The 17,242-nt window shown below is 42.0% G+C and overlaps 1 protein-coding gene across 3 annotated transcripts in view; it reads right to left on the bottom strand.

The window, feature by feature from the left end:
* ARFGEF2 (ARF guanine nucleotide exchange factor 2) overlaps window positions 1-17,242 on the bottom strand; it is a 104,973-nt gene that overhangs the window by 13,165 nt on the left and 74,566 nt on the right. For all 3 annotated transcript variants that reach the window (XM_014832892.3, XM_014832882.3, XM_044747858.2), the window contains 9 exons: window positions 15,847-15,998; window positions 11,747-11,919; window positions 9,582-9,742; window positions 7,731-7,861; window positions 7,467-7,596; window positions 3,873-4,008; window positions 2,646-2,784; window positions 2,483-2,537; window positions 1,049-1,163 (listed from right to left, as the gene is read on the bottom strand). In XM_014832892.3, coding sequence (XP_014688378.2) covers window positions 1,049-1,163; window positions 2,483-2,537; window positions 2,646-2,784; window positions 3,873-4,008; window positions 7,467-7,596; window positions 7,731-7,861; window positions 9,582-9,742; window positions 11,747-11,919; window positions 15,847-15,998 — 1,192 coding nt within the window. The remainder of the gene's footprint in view (window positions 1-1,048; window positions 1,164-2,482; window positions 2,538-2,645; window positions 2,785-3,872; window positions 4,009-7,466; window positions 7,597-7,730; window positions 7,862-9,581; window positions 9,743-11,746; window positions 11,920-15,846; window positions 15,999-17,242) is intronic.

The following is a 17,242-nucleotide window of genomic DNA, read 5'->3' as shown; positions in this document are numbered from 1 at the left end:
CAAATGTAAAAGAGTACTTCCTCAAAGGGTTAGCGTAAGGATTACATGAGATCACACACATGAAACACACAGTATAGTGCCTGGCTCATGGCAACTGTTCAACCTATTTTTTCAAATGACAGACAGCAAAACACACCATAAGCAGCATTAAGAGACAAACTGGTAAAAGTAACTTGAAACTCATACACAGAAAAGGGATCTTTAACATATAAAGAGCTCCTCCAAGCCAATAAAAAAAGACCAACAATCAATATGAAATGAGCAAAGATTATGAACGGATAATTCATAGAAAAAATAGAAATGGTTCTTAAACACATGAAAAACTTCTCAGTTTCACTCATAACTAGAAAGCTGCAAATGAAAACTACTCCAAAGATGCCAAGTATCACCCAGGTGTTCCCAAAGATCATGTAAATAGGTACAACCTTAGTGGGCAGCAATCTGGAATTATCTGTCAAATGGCAAGTGTACTTATCTGTTAATCCAGCAACCCTATTTCTAGGAATTTATTGTACAGATAAACTCACAAATGACAGATATAATAGGTGATTCAGTGTAGTATTGTTTGTAAAAAAAAAAAAAAAAGATTGGGAATAATATAAATGTCCATTAGTAGGAACCCAATTAAGCAAACAATAGTACATCAACATCCTGGGATAAGACACAATAGTATAAAAGAATGTGAAAGCTCCTTAGGTACCGATTTTGAATGATCTCTAAGATATATTAAGAGAAAAAGGAATAATGCACAGTATTCTATAATTTATATAAAAAGTAGAGGAAGAGAATTGATACATAAATATGGATATACATGTGTGTGTGTATGTATGGATATGCATTTGCTTGTATATAAACAAAATGTTTCTGGAAAGGTACATAAAAAACTGGTGAAACTGGCTGCTACAGGGAAGGGACTGGTAGACTGAGGCACAGGGTGGAAGACAGGCTTATCACGTTTACGCTTTTGCACCTTCTGAATACCTGAATCAGGTAAACGTGTTACCTATTTAAAATAAATAAATAACAACATCAACAAAAGCCGGCTTACTTGCGTACGGTCTGCCCTTCCAGCTGTCATCGGTCGGGTTGGAGAGCTGGCTCTGGCCTCGCTCCGAGGCATTCTTATCTATGCTGCTCAAAGACTGGCGGTCCAGATCCACATCCTAAAAGTAAGCCAGAGAGAAACACAATGTCCATTTCTCTTCATCCACAATTCAGTACCCGAGCAGAGATGTGCCTGTTTTAACACTGCTTCGCCCAACTTGAATTTAAGGGTCTTGCTCAGCTTGAAATAAAATTATCCTGAATGCTTAATGTAGCACTTCTCAAAGGCTGCACAAGAGAGACTGTGAATTTCAATTATTCCTTCCATTAAGAGTTCACATTTTCTGATTCCAATTTAGAGGGCATTTCTCTATATATCATGATTTATCAGTGAGAGTGACAAATTTTTAATGAGATCAAGTCCAAAAATAAACTGGTGAGACAGCTAGCTTTTTTTTTTTCAAGTTGAAAGCAGAAGACAGAGTTAAAAAACAGAAAATGTTTAAAAATAATGTGCTTCATTTTTAAGTTGGTATATCCCAAATGCTTTTCAAAAGCTAATGGCCTTATAGTTATTTGGGAATAGAAGTTAATATTACAAACCTCCTGTAAACCAAAGTATTCTAAAGTGAGACTTGAATTAGAACTTCTTTATGTGCCCTCACACAAAAAATAAGCACCACTGTTTTACTGGTGTGGAGGAAAGCACTCTTTATTTAGGAGAACAACAAATGACGATAATTACACCCAAGTGTTACCTGTAACAGACGCAGAACTGACCTGCGAGTCCAACAAGGGAGCATTAGTTAAGTAAATTATAATAATGTGCAGCCACTGAAAAGGCGGTTCTCAAAGAATATTTAAAAATATGGAGAGGGAGCTGGTCCCATGGCTGAGTGGTTAAGTCTGTGCGCTCTGCTTCGGCGGCCCAGGGTTTCACTGGTTCAGATCCTGGGCACAGACCTGGCCCAGCTCACCAGGCCATGCTGACGCGGCGTCCCACACGCCACAACTAGAAGGACCCACAACTAAAATATACGACTATGTACTCGGGGGGTTTGGGGAGAAGGAGGAAAAATTAAAAAAAAAAAAAGGAAAGAAATCACTAAATAAACAAAAATATAGAGAAATGCTCACAATGTTGTTACATAATACATTACATGTCGCGTGTGCCCAAATTTCACATGTGTGTGCGTTATATACACACAGTCACATAAAGAAAAACGTAGAAATGTAAATAAACTGTGGTTTTCATTAGATGAAGTGACTTATTTTCTTAATACTTTTCTGTACGTTCTAAAAAATAGGTTTCATATGTTTTTAGAGCTCTTAACCTTTCTTACTCACTTTCCATCAGAAAAGCACAAACTCTTCAGGCTGCTTAATTTTTTACCATGATATCAGAAAGACAACCAAAAAAAAATAATAATAATCCTACCAAATGTTTTTCTGATGAATCTTCCTCCATTCCTGCAGGTCTCCATGTCAGCAAACTTAGCGGAATGCAAGAGAAGGAAAATGATCAATGTGAAAGGAAACCCGGAGCTTTAAGATATCCACTGAACACAGAAGTAAATAGCAATAATTACACTGACACTTACACATGCGGGATGGTTGTTTTAAAAATATCCAACATACAATTGCATGTTTCATCCCAAACAGCAGGACTGAATTTCTCTCCATTGGATATTACTAAGTTTTCTAAGCAATTTGTACCTGATCGAGCCAACTGCTCATTATCTGTAAAATAAAGCAACATTTATCATTAAACCTCAATTGCTGTTTTTGATTCCCACCAGATGGCTGATGCTTCATATTCTAAGGTGGAGACTACACAAAAAAATATATAGGCTTAAAGAGAAGCACTGATACAGACGGTATTAACATTTTTATAGTTAAAGTAGGCCCTAACGAGGTAAAATTATTTATCATAGTTTTATTGCTGAGATGGAGGAAGGTCAACATTTTGCTACTTAATTAACTGGCTTCCTGTACCAGAAATGGTAAAAGAAGATGGAAAATATTAGACCAGTGTTTCTAAAAATTTAGTCAAACACTTCATCTCCAGTTTTTGCCATATCAGTATCAACTGTTTTATCTTTTATTTTAAAACTGAGTCATGGGGCCGCCCTGGTGGCACAGCAGTTCAGTTCATGCACTCTGCTGCAGCGGCCTGGGGTTTGCCAGTTTGGATCCCGGGCATGGACCTACACACTGCTTATCAAGCCATACCGTGGGGCAGGTGTCCCACATATAAAATAGAGAGGGATGGGCACAGAGGTTAGCTCAGGGCCAGTCTTCCTCAAAAAAAACACCAACCAAAAAAAAAAAAAAAAAACCTGAGTCACCTTTTGAAAAACTTAAGTAAATTAAGCCTCATCTTAAGCCAAAACTATCTATGGAATCCAGGTGTAAGGTAGTACGTGGGTATTATTTCTGACATACCCCAAAATAAACACATAAATACTCAAACAAAAAACGTCCATTGATGAAGCTGTTGATCTCGACTCCCATAGCACATTTTGAAAAACATCTTATTATAGAAAATTTCAAACATACAAAAGCAGAAAGAATAGTATAATGTATAAAGGTACGTCTTTTAAAACATAAAAACAACTACATCCCATCTTAAAGAAATGCTTTACAAACTGATTTGGTGGGGAAGTTGTTTTTATGATCTAATTAAATTAAAAGAATACACATTTTCACTAGTTAAATTATACATTTGTACTCCTTGGCATTATATTCATGCTTTCATATACCGAAAAACTTAATCTCTCATTAAGGACTATGTCAAGAAAAATAACGCCTAGAGACATACAGAGTACCTTGTTTTACACACCACTGCAACTGCGCAAATACATCAGAAAGAAGAACTTCATTCAAAGCTTCATAAAACTGGGTAAAGACATCACAAATAGCATAAAGTGCGTGATTGCAAGTTGTTGTCATCCACTCGGACTTCTGGAAAACAATAAAAAGATAATGTCTAAAAGCAACTCTCCCTGCAGTGCGATGGGCAGTCTTATACATCATTGGCAAACGTTTCCAGAAAACAATTTGGCAATATGTAACAACAGTCTTAAAAACGTTCATATCCACTGACGCAGCAACATGACTCCCAGGAATGGACCTTAAAGAAATAATCAAAGATTTGTGGGTGAAGGTTTATGAATAAAGATGTTTACCACACTAGCATTTAGGTACTGAAAACACAGATACAAATTAATGCCCAACAATGTGAATAAATTAAGTGCATCCACATGACAGAATATTAAACAGGAATTCAAAGTGATACTTTTTTCGCTGCTATAAATTAAATTGAATTAATTAACTTATTGAAGTATAGTTGACTTACAATATTATGTTGGTTTCAGGTGTACAACATAGTAATTCGATGTTTATATACATTATGAAATGATCGCCATTATAAGTCTAGTATCCATTTGCCATCATACAAAGGCATTACAATATTATTGACTACATTCTCTATGCTGTATATTACATCTCCATGACTTATTTATTTTATAACTGGAAGTTTGTACCTCTTAATCCCCTTCACCTATTCTGCCTGACTCCCCACCTGCTCGCCCTCTGGCAACCACCAGTTTGTTCTCTGTATCTATGAGTCTGTTTCTGTTGTTTTGTTTCTTAGATTCTACATATAAGTGAAACCATATGGTGTTTGTCTTTCTCTGTCTGGCTTATTTCACTTAGCATAGTACCCTCCAGGTCCATCCATGTTGTTGCAAATGGCAAGATTCCATTTTTTTTAATGGGTGAGTAATATTCCATTGTGTGTGTGTGTCTGTGTATACACAGACACCACTTCTTCTTTATCCATTCGTCTATTGATGGACACTTAGCTTGCTTCCATATCTTGGCTATTGTAAATAATGCTAAGTAATAAATATATCCATTTGACAGAATATTAACAGTCATTCAAAGTGATACTTACAAAAGTTTTAAATTTGGGAAAAATGAGTATGAGAGTTTACTAAATACACTGCACATCAAAAGTTTAAATATTAAAAATGATGCCATGAAATTACCAGAGGAAATATAGAGAGAGATTTATAAAATCATGGACAAGGGAAGGATTGCTAACCATGATCTCAAAAGTAGAAACCGTAAAGGAAAAAACTGACAGATTAAGTTCTTTAAAAGCTTAAATTTGGGCCAGCCCCAGTGGCCTAGTGATTAAGTTCGGTGTGCTCTGCCTTGGTGGCCCAGGTTTGGTTCCCAGGTGCCAATCCACACCACTCGTCTATCAGTGTCCATGCTGTGGCGGCAGCTCACATACAAAAAGAGGAAGAATGGCAGCAGATGTTACCTCAGGGAGAATATTCCTCAGCAAAAATCAATCAATCAATCAATCTGTAGTTGGTGGGAGCTAACTTTTTAAAAAAAGCTAAAATTTTCTAAAACAGAAAAGAAACGAGAATAACAAAGTGGGCAAAATCACCTGCAATTTATGTAAGGATCTGCTATATTATTTATATATTAAAAGACTCATAAATCAATAGGAAAAAGATGAATAACCCAACAGGGAGGGGCTAAAGATATGAAAAGGCAATTCATAAAAGAAGAAACACAGGCGCCGGCCCCATGGCTGAGTGGTTAAGTTCATATACTCTGCTTTGGCGGCCTGGAGTTTGTTGGTTTGGATCCTGGGTGTGGACTTACACACCGCTCATCAAGCCATGCTGTGGTAGCATCCCAAATAGAAGAAGTAGAGTGACTTACAACTGGGATATACAACTATGTACTGGGGCTCTGGGGAGAGGAAAAAAAAAAAGAAAGAAATGCAAATGATCAATGAGGCAAAGGAAAATATGCAAACTCACCAGCAATTAGAAAATTTTTTTAATGTTATATTTTTGGCCCATCAACTTAACAATGATTAAATAAATTAAAATATGAAGAGCTCGAGAGAGTACGAGAAACAGGAACTCTCATGCATGGCTCCAGTGTAAACGGCTACAAATTTACTGGGAGGTCAGCTTAGAAGCTCACATCAAAAGCCTCAGTAACGTGTAAGCCCCTGACCTAACGGTCAGACCACCCATCCTGAATAAAAAAGAAACAAGTAAAAATGTAGCTGCAAAAAGTGTTCATTTCAGTGCTGCCTAAAGAAAGAAAAATTGGAAATAATTTTACATGGACCATGGAACATCCACAGCTAGGAATATTGTGCAGCTCTTATAATGCTGCAGAAGAAAAGCTAGAGTTGTGGTAAAACACTCATGTATAAGTTAAAAAGGTAGTTTACAATATGTGTGTTGGGATTCGATTTTTGTAAAAAACAAAAAAAAAAACCACACACATGAGAAGTTATCTGAAGGGTTAACAGTGGTTGCCTGGGGGCTGGCCCGGTGGCACAGTGGTTAAGTGCGCACATTCCGCTTTGGCAGCCTGGGGTTCGCCGGTTTGGATCCTGGGTGCAGACATGGCACCACTCATCAGACCATGCTGTGGTAGGCGTCCTACATATAAAGTGGAGGAAAATGGGCATGGATGTTAGCTCAGGGACAGTCTTCCTCAGCAAAAAGAGGAGGATTGGCAGTAGTTAGCTCAGGGCTAATTTTCCTCAAAAAAAAAAAAAACCAAGGGAAAAAAACAGTGGTTGCCTGGAACTATGGGTGTTTAAATGAGTTCTTCCTCTGTTTTCTGATTTGTTTGATAATGAAGAAAAATTTAAGTTACTTTAAAGTAAGATTAGAAAACTTTATCTATACTAGGACCTCAACCATATTAAACCATGTAGAAGACTGAGGGAAATCTGCCAAAACAGTCCTAATTCCTAAATGGTAAAATTATGAATTTTCTGTATATTCCTAATATTCCATATTAAGGATATGTTACTTTAATACCAGGGGGAGGGAGGGAATGGTGTTCCTAAAAAAGGTAAAAAAGTTACTCTCCCATCTAAAAATCTTGAGATAGAGTATCTTTTCCCCATCCCCTACCCCTAGAGGAGAAATAACAAAGACAGCTAGAGGCATCAAACAGCCCTTAAAAAAAGGCCTAATGTTTACCAATATCATCTCCAACTGCGATTTTATCAAAAATCCTTTTAATGGGTTTTTAAAGGGACCAGAGATATTCCACTTTTTACTAACTGTTGAGAAGTCGATATGAACCTAATAACTAAGCAGTCCAGTCAAGTGCCCTGCTGAATGGGCAGCGCAATGCCCGAGGGCCAAGTGGGCAGATGGACCATGGTGACCCTTCCCCAGATGGGGCGAGTTTCTTAGTACTAGTTGATCCTGGTAGAAGAGTGCCAGGAAGGGTGTTTCTATTTTTAAAACACACCCTAAGTAGCTCAGCATTTAAGGCTTCCGTGACATGGCCCCCAGAGTCAGACAAAGGGCAAAGGGGCCCCCCGCCTTTCCCAGGGCAGTGCGTTAGTTGTCACCTACCTCCGACTGCTGCTCCGGGAGTTTCATGTTGTCAAAAATCCTGAATACGATTCTGAACAGGTCCTGCCACCAGTGCTTTTCAAAGGTGTGGCCATAGCTCTTCATGATCTCGAACATGACCGTGAGTCCTCTAGAGGAAACAAAGCCAGGAGCAGAAGAGGGAATGGGGCGGGCAGAGAAGACAGTGGGAGAGCATGAGGTGAGGTGAGCAGGCGACGGAGGCTCACTCAGGGATGAAGGCACACCGCCCTGAGACATGGTTACCTTGTCCGTACATCCAGCTTGCATCTATTAATGATACAGGAGAGCTCAAATAGGATGGGGAACCAGCCTCGGACCCAGACTCTGTCGCCAGGAGCCACATTCATGTCATCACTTGTGTATTCTTGTAGCACCTACAATGAAAGTCCCTTCTCAGATGCAGACCAAGCAAGCAAAGGAAGGAACTGAAAGAAGACTACACAAAAATTAAGGCTCCAGATATTTTCCTCTCCTAAAAATATGCATTCAGCAAGGTAGGATGAGGAATCCCGGGGATTTTTTTCTCCCTACATCGCCCCAGTACATAGTTGCATATTCTAGTTGTGGGTCCTCCTAGTTGTGGCACGTGGGACGCTGCCTCAACATGGCCTGACAAGTGGTGCCATGTCTGCGCCCAGGATCCAAACCAGCGAAACCCAGGGCCGCCAAAGCAGAGCGCGTGAACTCAACCACTTGGCCATGGGGCCGGCCCCCATACATACTATTGAAAACAGCAGCAGCTGCTATTTACTGAGTGCTCATTCTGGAGTAGGAACTGTGACGGTGCTTTACATGGAATAACAGTTCTCACAACAACGCCATGAGCCAGGGAGAAATAACGGTCCCATTTAACAGATGAGTGACCTGAAGCACTAATAGGTTACGTAAGCTGCCCAACCTCGCGCAGGCAGGGGCTGGCAGTCTTTCCAGGCTGGATGTGAAGCCCTGCGCTCTGCCCTGTCTCTGGGATTTTGAGCCCTCTGCTCTGTAACTTCTCTTGAAGTGGGACCGTCTGCTGTAATGGAATTTCTTTATCAACTCTGGTTATCTAACATTAGGCGATTTCTCTCTGTGCTTCGGTTAACTCCCCAATACAATGAGGATAGAATTACCCATCTCATAGGTCTGACGCAAAGATTAAATGAATCAACACACAGAAAATACCTAGAATGGTGCCTGACATGTAGCGAGTGCTCCACGAACAGCGGCTCTCATTATCATCAGTTCTCAATGAGCTGTTGTAGGGACCACACACCATCTTAGGTGTTGGAGTTCTGTAAAGAATGCTTAAGGGGAGGGGCTGGCCCGGTGGTGCAGCTGTTAAGTGAGCAAGTTCTGCTTCGGCGGCCTGGGGTTCACTGGTTCGGATCCCAGGTGTGGACATGGCACCGCTTGGCACGCCATGCTGTGGTAGGCGTCCCACATATAAAGTAGAGGAAGATGGGCACGGATGTTAGCTCATGGCCAGTCTTCCTCAGCAAAAAGAGGGGGATTGGCAGCAGTTAGCTCAGGGCTAATCTTCCTCGGAAAAAAAAAAACAAATGCTTAAGGGGCGATCTGAACAGGCCATCATAGTTTAGATATGCTTGTTTCTACCAAATTCCATGTTTTGAGCCTGTCATTTAAATCAAGCAGGCCTCTTTGGAAAGGTGAGACATAACAGGAAAACCCCAAACATTTTTGTGAGAAAACAAAAGGCAACTTATAAACCTGATTCCTCAGCCACGTCACAATGGCAAAATGTCATTTTCTAAAAGGAAGGCTTGATTTCTTCCAACTAAGAAGGTCTAGTTTCTTCAGCTTTGCCAAAATTCAAAACTAAAATACTGTTATCGTCTACAAAAACAATTTGTAGAATACTGCATAAAAGTTCAATATGAATAAAATCAATAATTTCACACATACAAAATAACAGAATAGGTATAACCCTGCAATGGCAGCATTTTGAAATAGACACCTAGTTTAGGGCAAACACACATTTCTAAAAGAGTAGCTGGAAAGTTCTTTGCCAGGAGGAAGGGGTTGTTGCCTACTGACAAAACAGATGACTCTCTTCCCCTCCCTGCCTGTGTGAGCGAGGAGAGGGAAACGCACCCGCGGCCTCTCGGAGACATATTTCCCACAGAAGCGGATGAGCCGGATCGCTTCCATGCTGGTGTCCGGGAACGCAGCATTGCAGGCGAACTCCGATAAGCACTTCACAGCATCCTGAAAGGAATCGATGGCTGCAGGGAAGTGGTGCTGGAAAATGGTTGCTGGGGAAACAGAGGCACATTTTTCATAAGACCAGGATTTAGAAATAGGGATTAAACACTCACACATCACAGATGATTACTTTTGTGAAAATCAAAGAAAAGCATGTCAGTATCTCTGGAAAACAGTTTCTTATTAAATTATCCAGGAACGAATGCACTGAATACAGCTTGGGCTAAACTGGTTCTTGAGCTCAAGCAATGGTGTAAAGGCCCAAATATTCACTCATTCAACATTTATTGAGTGCCAGCTATGTGCAAAGCATGATTGCAGACCCTGATGACATAGAAGTGACCAAATTTCCTGCCCTCAGGACGCTCATGCTCCAGTGAGAAAGACAGACAATAATCACCTAAGTCACTACAGATGTAAAACAATCTCACGTGGGGCGAGTGCGGGGTACGGGGACAGAAGGTAGGAGCAGCTGTTGAGGCTGGGGGGCAGGGCAGGACTCTCTGAAGAGGTCCTATCTGAGAAGTGTCCCTAAGGCAGTGAGAGAGGCAAGCCAGGACAAAACCAAGTTTAAGAAGGATGCCCAGGTGTCCATTTCAACTTAAGTGATTTTAGGATGGAGCCCGAGGAACTAGGTAAGGTACAAACATTGATGTGTGTGAAGTTGGCCTTCAGTGGTCTGCCTGACAGAAGCTGAGCACCGAGCAAAGCTCTGGCCCCAGTTCTGTGTCCTGAGCACACTGCTTAATTCCCTGGCCACTTGTGTCCTAAGACCACACCTCATGCTACCTCGCTGGAATCTTGTGAAGATAAAGTGAGATAAAGACGGGAATGAGCTAAAGGTGAAAGGCAATTTAGAAATCTTAGGTTTTCCAAAACTCTACAAATATCACCTAAGAGAAAAATCTGAGTAGCAAGAAGCTTACAAAGAGTTAAAAGACGTCAAAAAAGATCAAAGACGACCCAATGCTTTACAATTTTGACGAAGACCAAGACCAGTAAACATCTTGCTTTGTGATCACAGGCAGGACGAGGGACGTCTGGTCAGTCCAGAGTGGAGGGACACGGCGCCAACTCTGGGCTGGACTGCCTGGGTGTGAATCCTGCTCCACCACCTCCTAGGTGCGTGACCTCAGACAGGTTATTCTACTTTACTTCTCTGTACCTCAGTTTCCTTTTCGGTAAAATGGGGGAAAATAATGGCATAGCCAGTTCCTGTTACTCATGGCAATTGTGTTCCATAAAGTCACAGTGAACGCTGCACAAGCAAACACTGAGCCACTGCTCTCAGGGGAAACACGGGGGTAGCTTCCTGTGAGCCTCTGGGCACCATATGTTCATCAACTGAGCAGTATGTAACCTTGTTTTATGTGAGTTTCTGTTTAAAGACACCTTATTTAATATATATTGGTGATTCATTAACGTTGCCCTCACAGCCAACAGCACTGTAACTCATGCCTGAACAAAGCTTATCTAAAACATGCTTTCTCCATAAGGCACATCACAGCCTTCCTTTGCTTAAGGACCCTGAACAGCACTTCAGCACCTCGATTTGGGACATTTCAAATGGTGAAATCACCAACAAAAAGACAAAAATGCAAAAAAACGTGGTACTAAATATATCAAGGAAAGAACTCTTGTTTATTTACAGTAAAAGACATGAAATAAGAAGGCCAAGGACTGCCTTGTTCACCCTCAATTGGGAATATGTACGTTGGGTGACTCAAGTATTTTGCTGCTCTGTGCATGTGCATGTCCGCAAATGACCAAAAAAGCACTGGGAGTATGGTTTTGGGGTTACATATAAATTTTACCGAGCAGGTGAATTCACAAACACGGAATCTGCAAATAACGGGGGTTGACTGTATTTCCTTCACAGAGCTGTTGTCACATGTCTAAGCATATCTCAAGTGCTTAGATCACCACCTGGCCCATTATTATAGCACATACAACCAGAACACGAGAGCCTCTTCTGGGAGTAAAACAGGAAATAAGTGGTCACCCTTCTATACTTGCAGGTGTGACATTAGTCGGGAGGGGACAGAGCCACTTACTGACGATGTGACCTGTAGTCTGGAAGGCCAGCTCTACAATGTTCCCGTCGTGATCCGAGGCTGCTTGGTGGAACACAGCAAAGATGTTCTTCCAGCCTGAGCGGATGTTGGCCGCCTGGGAGTTCACCATCTGGGCGATGCAGCGAATCACCATGTCCCGGATGGTCGGAGACCTGAGGAAGAAATGGGGCAGTCATGTCATCTGTACTTTGGATAGCGGGAAGAGAAACGAACACAGCTCATCACTTAGAAGCAGCACTCTCAAAAAACCTCAGTTTTTAAAGCAGGTAATGAGGCCGGCCTGTGGTTAAGTTTGCGTGCTCTGCTTTGGCAGCCCAGGGATTTGCCAGCTTGGATAGTGGGTGTGGACATGGCGCCGCTCATCTGGCCATGCTGAGGTGGCGTCCCACATGCCACAGCTAGCAGGACCCACAACTAAAAAATATGCAACTGTGTACTGGGGGGATTTAGGGAGAGAAGCAGAAAAAGGAAAAAAAAGGCAGGTAAGTACTCCACATTCATTTAAAAAAAAAATTAAAAGACAATTGTAGTGTAAGCCCTGACAGTTGGCTTTTCTTTTTGTAATCCAAGTGCCTGAGTTAAGCTTTGACTGCCGAGATATCCATTTCAAAGAGGGCTATCTCACATAAACACATGGCTAACCACTGACAGACAAAGAGCCAGGCTGCCTTCCCCCACTGAGGCTCCTCTGGGTTAGAGATCTTGGTTGACTTCAATGAGTGACCATTTGGACTACTTTTTATTTTTTCTCTTCCTGCGCTTTAAATTCCCACTGTTATGTTTTAAATTCACCAATAAAGAGTAAGCCTGTGAAATGCTAGGCTCCCACCCTTGACCCCAATAAAAGCAGAACCCCAGGCCCAGACTCATTTGCTTGCCTGTGCGCTCTCTCTGCCCGCGACCTTGCTGTGTGGCCCCAGGTGTGCTGTGTAATTTCCAGGTCTTGTAAGTAATAAACCTTTATTTTTTCAAAGTTTCCTGATGTTACTGCTCAAAGGCATCTTGCAATCGTAATAAGAACCACAAGGGCTAGTCCAACCACAACACTGGTATTGATAGGTTGAGACTGGCACAAAACAACAGAAAGAAAAATAATATGACAATCACTGTGGCCTTCCTGCAGCCACCCCACACCTCCTTGAAAACAGAACTCTGATTTCATCCAGGCAGCAACATGCCCGACCCCAGGAAGCCGATCATAAACAGTGTACGATAACATGACAATCTTGCTCTCATGTGTTAGGCCCTCAATTTCCCAGCCTCCCTTGCAGCTAAGAAAGCTACGTGATCTGTTCTGACTAATTAGATGTGAGAGAAAATCTATGAGGATGGGGGAGAGGGATTTCTGGGAAGGTTTTTGCTTTTGTCTTAAAAGGAATAATCCTGGCAGGCTCTGCCCTCTTTCCTCTTATTCCCACCTGAACACAGCTGGATGCCTGGAACTAGTACCTCCATCCTGTAAGCATGAAACAATAGGTTCCAGGATGAAAAGTGACCCTGTGGATGGCCAAAGAAAGGCATGGAAAGAACCTGGGTCTCTGATGACAATTTGGGCTATGTAACCAAAGTTGGGGCTGCCTGCCTCTAACTTCTTAGGTAAACAATACATAGCTTTGTGTTTAAACCCTTAAATGGGTTTAAACCATTGTTGGTCAGTTTTTCTGACCCAAAACATTTTGACTAATATACTCATAATTCAACCACCCAGAGATAACCATTACTAAATTCTTAATGCATATCCTCTTAGATTTTGGGGCAGGCATTTATGTATATGATAAATACGTATACATGGATTACAGTACACATATATAATTTAAGAGGCAATATTTTAAATTTATTTATTACAGAACAAAACCTGGAGAGAGAAAAAATGGCCCATTTTCTAAAGCAGTTACAAGGTTAAACACGATGTTCGTTACCTGAATATCTGCAATGGATTAGCAGATATATCCTGCAACATATTAAGATATAATCATGGGGTGAACTCTCTTATCTCACAAACAGCAAGAGGCAAGACTACACAAACCTATCGCCTCTGTAGTGCCAGCTCTGAAAGTCATCAGAGGGGTTCCGGGACTGCAGATTTGACTTAACAAATTCCAACAGACAAGGAAAACATTCCTGCTTGTTTGCGGGACCCAAAACAACCAATAACAGGAAAGATCATTTAGAGAAGCACAGAGAAAGTCGAAACAGAGTTAAAAATTAGCGTAAAGTCCACAAAGTAAATACGCAGCCTGCAGAAAACGGAGGACTCGCTACATCCCACACCCAGGTGGCATTAATACATAATACAATCGAATTCTTAATACAACTGTCTCTCCATCGGCAAAAAAGCAACTTGTTGACAAGAACTATATATATTTATCAAAATGGTTTTTGTCTGGTTGTTAAAAGTAATATATGACAATAAAAGTTTTAGAAAATGTAGAAAAAGCATAATAAAAGAAAAAAATCCCTTTATGTGATGGTATGGTATTTCATATGGAGATGTATACACATATATATCACTCAGCCTACTGCTTCTCATTTTCCATGGATAAAGGCCAGGTGATTCTTTAAAATACGTCAGACCATTTCACTACTCTGCTCAAAGGCTTCCAATGGCTTCCATCTCTCACAGAGAACAAGACAAAGTGCTTACAAAGGCTGACAGTTCCTACATGATTCAGGTGCCCTGCTACCACGGGACTTCATCTTCTAGGACTTTCTGCCTTGTTCCCTCCATCCCAGCCACAATGGTCTCCTTGCTGCTCCTTAACTACGCCAAGCACATCCTGCCATGGGCTTTTGCCTTCACTGTTTCCTCTGCTTATAACACTCTTCCCAAGACCACATATAGCCATTCCTGGCTTGTTCCTCATTTTGTTCAGGTCTTTGCTGAAGGGTCATCTTACCAAACACATCTCAGCTGACTGCTACATAGAAAGGAGTGCTTAGGGGCTGGCCCCATGGCCGAGTGGTTAAGTTCATGCGCTCTGCTTCAGCGGCCCAGGGTTTTGCCGGTTCGAATCCTGGGCGCGGACATGGCACTGCTCATCAAACCATGGTGAGGCGGTGTCCCACATGCCACAACTAGAAGGACCCACAACTAAAAATACACAACTATGTACCGGGGGCTTTGGGAGAAAAAGGAAAAATAAAATTTTTTAAAAAAAGAGTGCTTCTATCCCATCCCCTTAACTTGATTTAATGTTCTTCAAAGCAATTACCACTGATTTATTAAACATTCATTTGTTTATCTATATATCCCACTGGAATATAAACAGGGATTTATTTTTCATTATGGAGAATTTCAAACATATATAAAAGTAAAGAGGATATAGTAATAAACACCCCTATACCCATCACCCAGAGGCAATAACTATCAAATCAGGGCCAAATGAAAACAGAGATATTTGACTGTTATCTTTAAAGATTTTATTTTTTCCTTTTTCTCCCCAAAGCCCCCCAGTACATAGTTGTATATTCTTCGTTGTGGGTCCTTCTAGTTGTGGCATGTGGGACGCTGCCTCAGCATGGTTTGATGAGCAGTGCCATGTCCGCGCCCAGGATTCGAACCAATGAAACACTGGGCCGCCTGCAGCGCAGTGCGCGAACTTAACCACTCGGCCACGGGGCCAGACCCCTGAGTGTTTTCTTTACGTTGTATGCTTGGCACACAGAATGGAACCTAGCAAACAGCAGCCTCGATAAACACAGGTCGAGTGAACGAAGGAACAAGGTGACTGCTGCAGAGGGAGAGCTGTCCCAACCTTTATTACATCCCTGGGGCAGAATTCGTGACCTTGTCTGAGGATGCTTCAGCAGTGGCTCTTTTTCTGAACTCCCTCAGCACGAGCCACAGCAAAGCAGCAGAGCATACTTCCATCAGAGGCAGGGGGGTAATCTATCCTTCTGGGAAAGGGTACACACAGATATTAGTGTGACGTACTTACAGACAATAGGTGTGCATCAGTCTGTTCATTTTCTTTGTTTCCACCAATAAGGGAGGAAAAATTGTGTGGTTAGTGTTAGGAGGTCTTTTTAGGCCCCCATCGGGGAATTTGACCAACGGTCTTCCAGAACAATGGACATACCTGTTTTTCTTCATGATATGCTCAAAGGGCCTCAGAAAATCTTTCTGGAAACGGAAGTTGGCTAATTCTCCCTTCTCAAGAAACTTCATGGAGAGTTGCCTTAATGAGTCAACAGCAAAGATAGCCACATCTTCATTGGGGTTACAGCCAACCTGAGCAGGAACAGGAAGTGAGGTGAGATGGGCACAGCACAATTGCGGATGGGGGTTCTGAACGTCAGAAATGGAAAGCCTGCCTTCAAAACAAATGCTCTGGGAAAACATACCTAAGGAGAAAAGAAAACGGTACTCTTGGCTACGGTCTGTACAATTTTGTTTTAAGTTTAGCGATGAAAGATCAGTATTACACATTTAATTAAAAGTGCTTTCAGGGGCAGGCCCAGTGCCCCAGTAGTTAAGTTTGCCCGTTCTGCTCTGGCGGCCCAGGGTTCACCAGTTTGGATCCCAGGTGCAGACATGGCACCGCTTGTCAAGCCATGCTGTGGCAGGCCTCCACATATAAAGTGGAGGAAGACAGGCATGGATGTCAGCTCAGGGCCAGTCTTCCTCAGCAAAAAGAGGAGGGTTGGCAGCAGATGTTAGCTCAGGGCTAATCTTCCTCAAAAAAAAAAAAAGTAAATAAATAAATAAAAATAAAATAAAAGTGGGGCTGGCCCCGTGGCTGAGTGGTTAAGTTCGCGCGCTCCGCTGCAGGCGGCCCAGTGTTTCGTTGGTTCGAATCCTGGGCACAGACATGGCACTGCTCATCAGACCACGCTGAGGCAGCGTCCCACATGCCACAACTAGAAGAACCCACAACGAAGAATACACAACTGTGTACCAGGGGGCTTTGGGGAGAAAAAGGAAAAAATAAAATCTTTAAAAAAAATAAATAAATAAAAATAAAAAATAAAATAAAATAAAATAAAATAAAAGTGCTTTCAGGGGCCGGCCCCATGGCCGAGTGGTTAAGTCTGTGCACTCCGCTTTGGTGGCCCAGGGTATCACTTGTTTGGATCCTGGGCGCAGACATGGCACTGCTCATCAGGCCATGCTGAGGTGGCGTCCCACATGCCACAACTAGAAGGACTCACAGCTAAAAAATATACAACTGGGGGGGCCGGTCCGGTGGCGCAGCAGTTAAGTGTGCACGTTCGGCTTTGGCGGCCCAGGGTTCACTGGTTCGGATCCCGGGTGCAGACTTGGCACCACTTGGCACGCCATGCTGTGGCAGGCGTCTCACATATCAAGTAGAGGAAGATGGGCATGGATGTTAGCTCAGGGCCAGTCTTCCTCAGTGAAAAGAGGAGGATTGGCAGCAGTTAGTTCAGGGCTAACCTTTCTCAAAAAAAAAAAAAAAAATACAACTATGTACTGGGGGGATTTTGGGAGAAAAAGCAGAAAAAAAAAAAAGATTG

The sequence above is a fragment of the Equus asinus genome, chromosome 15 (assembly GCF_041296235.1).
Source record: "Equus asinus isolate D_3611 breed Donkey chromosome 15, EquAss-T2T_v2, whole genome shotgun sequence".
NCBI lineage: Eukaryota > Metazoa > Chordata > Mammalia > Perissodactyla > Equidae > Equus > Equus asinus.
The sequence above is the reverse complement of the archived record's forward strand: the minus strand, read 5'-3'. Positions and strand labels throughout refer to the sequence as shown.